This window comes from Sinocyclocheilus rhinocerous, unplaced genomic scaffold (assembly GCF_001515625.1).
Source record: "Sinocyclocheilus rhinocerous isolate Xijiao unplaced genomic scaffold, SAMN03320098_v1.1 scaffold1799, whole genome shotgun sequence".
NCBI classification, from domain to species: Eukaryota; Metazoa; Chordata; class Actinopteri; order Cypriniformes; family Cyprinidae; genus Sinocyclocheilus; species Sinocyclocheilus rhinocerous.
Window position 1 is genome coordinate 301,318 of NW_015648615.1, and position 5,667 is coordinate 306,984.

Consider the following 5,667-nt stretch of genomic DNA (forward strand, 5'->3'; position numbering starts at 1 on the left):
GTGCGCGCTCTCTCTCTCCCTCCCTCCCTCCCTACCTCCCTCCCTACATCTTTTTGACATATCCGACCGAACTACAAACTTTCCAGTGATGTCTGTGAGAAAGGTATATTCACTCGACAAGCTCGCGCATCTGCGCCGCCACGTGCTCAATCCACTCAGCGTGCTTTGCTCATCAGCTGGCGCAAATCAGCTATACAGGCATTAATACTGAATGTTTTATATTCATTGCATACATATACTTCGTAGACATCTTTAATCTCTAATAACCCCATTCTGCTGTCTGTTGTCGGTATTTCTTTGTCTGAATATGGCACTTATCACATGCTGTGTGGTATCAGCGTTTGGTATCGGGGCATTTTAACGAGTACGAGTACGAGTACAGGAGCTCAGTATCGGGCCCGATACCGATACCAGTATCGGTATCGGTGCATCCCTAGACACAATACAGTAAGTCTTTCCAGAATTTTTTAGTGGCCAAAAAACATTCAACATCTTGAGCTGTGATTAATTAAACATGATCTCTGACTTTATAAAACAGTGAAGTGTATTGAATCATCTTGTGTTTCATTGCATTACAAAAAACATTATTGTTTTTCATTGTACAAGTGCAGCGAGTGATCCCCTGGATGGTGGCCTAAACAGGAAGTAGAGCTGTAATCCAGGCTGTTAACAGAAAAACTCCACCGCATGTTTCCACTACAAACAGACAGCTCTCATTAATTCTTTACAGAGCTCTTTTTTCCTCCTTCATCAAGCTCACCCGTGCTTCTCTTCATAAAGCTGCTAGGGTTGGCCAGTATAATGAATATTAATGGTGTATTTGTGATGATTTTGCTGGTGAAATAAAAAAGCGAGTGAATATTGCAATGATTTTATACAGTTTTTATTTGGCCATTAGGTCTGCATTGTTGAACTAGTTTCATGACTTGAGAAAGATGTTAGCGTTTGGGATTGAAAAACAGTGATTGAGTTGCAAATTAATTTAGTTTATTTTTTAAATGTTCATTGCAATGGACTGATACACATATAAACACACAAATATGATACATGTACAAATGTGTTGGTAAATATTGCTGTTTCTCCACTGACTCCTCTCACATATTTGTGCATCAGAGATCTAAAGTTGGATAATGTCATGTTGGACATGGAGGGTCATATCAAAATTGCTGACTTTGGAATGTGCAAGGAGAACATGCTTGATGGAGTCACCACCAAGACCTTTTGTGGGACACCTGACTACATCGCCCCTGAGGTGAGTGCTCAAAGACGGCCTTATGTTGGATGAGAAAGGAGAGCCAGTGGCCTACATATTTCATGCATGTATAATTCGGGGCAGGCGTGGCCTAATGTTTAGAGAGTCGGACTTGTAACCCAAAGGTTGTGGGTTCGAGTCTCGGTACCGTCAGGAATTGTTGGTGGGGGGAGTGAATGACCAGCGCTGTCGTCCACCTTCAATAACACCACTGAGGTGAGACCCTTGAGCAAGGCACCGAGCCCCCAACTGCTCCCAAAAAAATGGCTGCCCACTGCTCCAAGTGTGTGTTCACGATGTGTGTGTTTGTTCACTTGGATGGGTTAAATGCAGAGCACAAATTCCGAGTATGGGACACAATACTTGTCCACATGTCACTTTTACTTTTCACTTTCATAGACATTTGCGCATCTACTAGGGCTGCGTTTCCTAAAAGCATCGTAAGGGAAATCGTGCCATTTCATATTCATCATGAGCTCGTATTGGAGAAAATGGGTTTGTTACCCAGAGGCAGTTTCATGCAATAGAGAGTTACGTTGATAAGATATCTCGCGTTCCTCTCATCGAGCACCAGATGGTACTGCTCCAAGTGTAACACCAGCAGCATGAGCTAGAGATGGATTGATGTCAACAACACACTCCCAAACCAAGACCCAACATGCTGTAAGAGTGAAGGGATTTCAGTTCATCTAGTACTCAAAGCTTAAGCGGCTTGTTTCTTATTGTGTGAAAGACACTTTACAGTACATAAAACACATTGTAACATGTTGAAAGCACCATAATCACTTCTGAAACTCTTGACAGAGCGCACGACGGGATTGATTTTAATATTTACAGATGTCCTTGGAGTGTCACCCATTTGTAATTGTTTTTTTACGCCTTACGTTCTGAGTGTGTCTGTTTCAGATCATCGCTTACCAGCCTTATGGAAAGTCAGTGGACTGGTGGGCTTTTGGAGTTCTGCTCTATGAGATGCTGGCTGGGCAGGTAAGAGTTATGATAACCCTGATCAAGAAGGCCCAAGTCAAGGGTTTGTGCCTTTTGGGCCTTCTCTCATTCGCTCTGTTTCATTTCCTGTTTCTCTGCTGCTTGCAGTAAATCACCTCTTGCTATCTCAAGGTCAGTTTTTATTAATTACGTTCTGCAAATCTCCCGAGACTAACGGCAAGTATTTCATGCCTATCGGGCTCAGTCAATTATTTATGAATTGTTCTGAAACAAGTCAAGCTTTGAACGCTGGAGAAAAAAAGTCTGAATTGTTTCCAGCGGAGACTGCTACTGCTGAGCTGTCCTGACAAAAGGATGTCGTAATTCTCTTTTCTAGTCTACGCTAAACAAACAAGACTTGAAAGGCACTTTTATGGTGATGACTTTCAAATTTCCAGTGTTAAAGGGACACAAATGGAAAAATAGCAAATTATGCAAGTTACAAGATCCATGTTATTATTGTTGACCATGTATAGTAAACAGCATTGTCCTCTCATCTTCACTGTCTCTTCTCTCTATCTCTTTTCAAAGCCCCCATTTGATGGTGAGGATGAGGATGAGCTGTTTCAGTCCATCATGGAGCATCATGTGTCCTATCCCAAATCCATGTCCAAAGAAGCTGTGGCCATCTGCAAAGGGGTGAGCAGCCAGTATACATACAATTCCTGAAACTCTATCCAATATCCTGTCTCACAATGTCCAACACAATTTAATGATGTTGATGATGATGATTACTATTCTTATTATTATTATTCACTACTGTTAAAAATTTGGGGGCAGTAAGTTAAATTTTTTTTTTCCAGATTTGTTTTCAACAAGGATGCAATTATGACAGTAAAGTGACAGTACTGATATGCATAACATTGCTAAATATTTCTATTTCAAATAAATGCTGTTGAACTTGAAAAAAATGAAGCACAGTGTTTTCAACATTGTTAATAATAAGAAATGTTTATGTTGATGATGATGATTACTATTCTTATCATTATTATTCACTACTGTTAAAAATTTGGGGGCAGTAAGTTTAATTTTTTTTTCCAGATTTGTTTTCAACAAGGATGCAATTATGACAGTAAAGTGACAGTACTGATATGCATAACATTGCTAAATATTTCTATTTCAAATAAATGCTGTTGAACTTGAAAAAAATGAAGCACAGTGTTTTCAACATTGTTAATAATAAGAAATGTTTCTTGAGCAGAAAATCCGCACATTTGAATGATTTCTGAAGGATCATGTGACATTGAAGACTGGAAAAAAAATTCAGCTTTGCATCACAGGAATAAATTACATTTTAAAGTATATAAACAGAGAAAATATTTATTTTAAATTGTTATAACATTGTTTTAACATTTCAATTACGTATTTACTGTATTTTGCTCAAATAAATACTGCCTTGGTAAGCAAAAGACACTTCTTGCAAAAACATTTTTAAAAAATCTATGTAATGTATATTAATAATGTAAATTATTTAAATGACTTTTTATTTAACCATTTCTCATGGCCATAATGCATTAGGAATTGCATCGAATTATTTGATCAAAATACATGCCTTCTTTTAAATGATCATCAACGGAGAGAGATGCAGCAGAATGGTGTAGTTACAAGACCTACCAGCAGGGTCATGCTAGCAAGTCACACCTTGTCCCCTTGTCCTGAGGTAACCCAAAGTATCAAATTCAGTTCAGAGTGACTAATGGCCCGGAAAGGTGCAGATACAGTCCATCTCATCAGTGTGTCCCTGAGAAAGTACTGAAGTTGTTTCAAGGTGACTGTCTCGGCAGTTCACATATTGTAAGTGGCTTTGAATGAAAAAAAGTCCAGTTATTATATGACTTTATGTGATGCATTATGAATCACTTATTCATTGCAGCACTGGTCATCGCATTTTGATGAAAAATACCACAGCCTCCGACCTATCCTATCAATATGCGCATCACGGCCCTCTCAGAATTCGCCAGTTCTGTCTGTCTCTCCATCGCTATCTTTCATTCACTCTGTCTTTGTTATTAGGAGGCCAGTGCTGCTCCAGACTCGAGCGCTAGCAGGTGAAGCAGCGAGTACACATGATCTAATTCTTTATTTGAGAGATCTTCTCTCCTGCAGATAAAAGCACACAAACATACGGCCTTAGACAGCACTTAGTGGGAATGCCAATGACTCTTGGCTGTGTGCAGGACCCAGGAGCTCAGCTCTGTTAGTTGCTGGCTTATACTGGAGCACGGCTAGGCTGGGTTTGAATGAATATGAATGTTTTTATTTTTTTATTTTTTATTTTTTTCCCAAACAAAACCGGACAAAAGCCGCAGAATGTCAGGGGCATCCTAGTAAATAGTATAACGTATTCCCTAAAAAGTGCTCGAAAGGGAGCTCTCTCCTATTTGCTTATTCTTTACATGTTTCTGTTCTTTCTCCTTGTCACTGCGGTGCCAGAGTGGAGCATATGGCTGCTGAGAAAAGTAGTAAAGAGTTTTGTAGAAGAATGAAAGCCAGGCTTGTGTGTGGGTACATTCTTACGATGCTTGGGACATGACACATCTGTTATTCGGATGAATCTCACCTGTCAACATGTCTGGGCCATATTTCACCCCACCTAAAATAAAAAATAAATAAGAAAATGAAACATTTCTATATTTTAAAACCATTGAGACCTTTATTTTAACCTTTCCAGTTGTCATTACAGTAATGCAATAATAATAATAATAATAATAAATAAATTTAAAAAAATATATTGCATTTCATTATGATTTTCATTTTCAAACGTTTATTTTTTCAGTCTTTAAATATATTTTAAATATTTTTGGGGGGACTATTAAGATTTTCTTTTGCATCGTGACAATATTTTTGATTTTCCCTGTTTGCATTACCATCTTGCAAAAAATAAATAAATTTGTATTTTTTAATTGTTTTATTACCCAAGTTACATGTGTAATTACCATTATTACAGAGGATGACTACAGTAATAATAATTTAAAATAAAAATGCTGAATTGGTATGAAATTAAAGTCGCAATGCATAGAATTTTTATGCAAAGCATACATTTATGGTTATACTTTGTTTTAAGGTGCCCTTGTTACTGTCACGGTGACACACACGCGAGGGACGAGGAGACGCTGGACTTGCATGTAATTATGTATAATTAATTATTATTATAATAGTAAGTACATGTAATATGTAAACTCATCATAAACTCATAAACTCATCCTTTCTAATCATCCTACTACTTGTCCGCTTGATCCTTAGTTGTTGAAGCCCTAAGACTGGCAAGTGCGGATTCCAAAATCTCCAATACTTAACTTGCTGGATCTGTCCGCTGCTTTTGACACGGTTAACCACCAGATCCTCCTGTCAACCCTATTGGCAAAGGGCATCTCAGGAACCGCACTCCAGTGGTTTGAGTCTTACCTATCAGATAGGTCCTTCAAAGT

General features: G+C 38.4%; 1 protein-coding gene across 2 annotated transcripts in view; it reads left to right on the forward strand.

The window, feature by feature from the left end:
• Positions 1–5,667, forward strand: part of prkcbb (protein kinase C, beta b) — a 131,133-nt gene that overhangs the window by 94,364 nt on the left and 31,102 nt on the right. For both annotated transcript variants that reach the window (XM_016514677.1, XM_016514676.1), the window contains exons 13-15: positions 1,114–1,252; positions 2,159–2,239; positions 2,771–2,878. In XM_016514677.1, the coding sequence (XP_016370163.1) occupies positions 1,114–1,252; positions 2,159–2,239; positions 2,771–2,878 (328 nt within the window). The remainder of the gene's footprint in view (positions 1–1,113; positions 1,253–2,158; positions 2,240–2,770; positions 2,879–5,667) is intronic.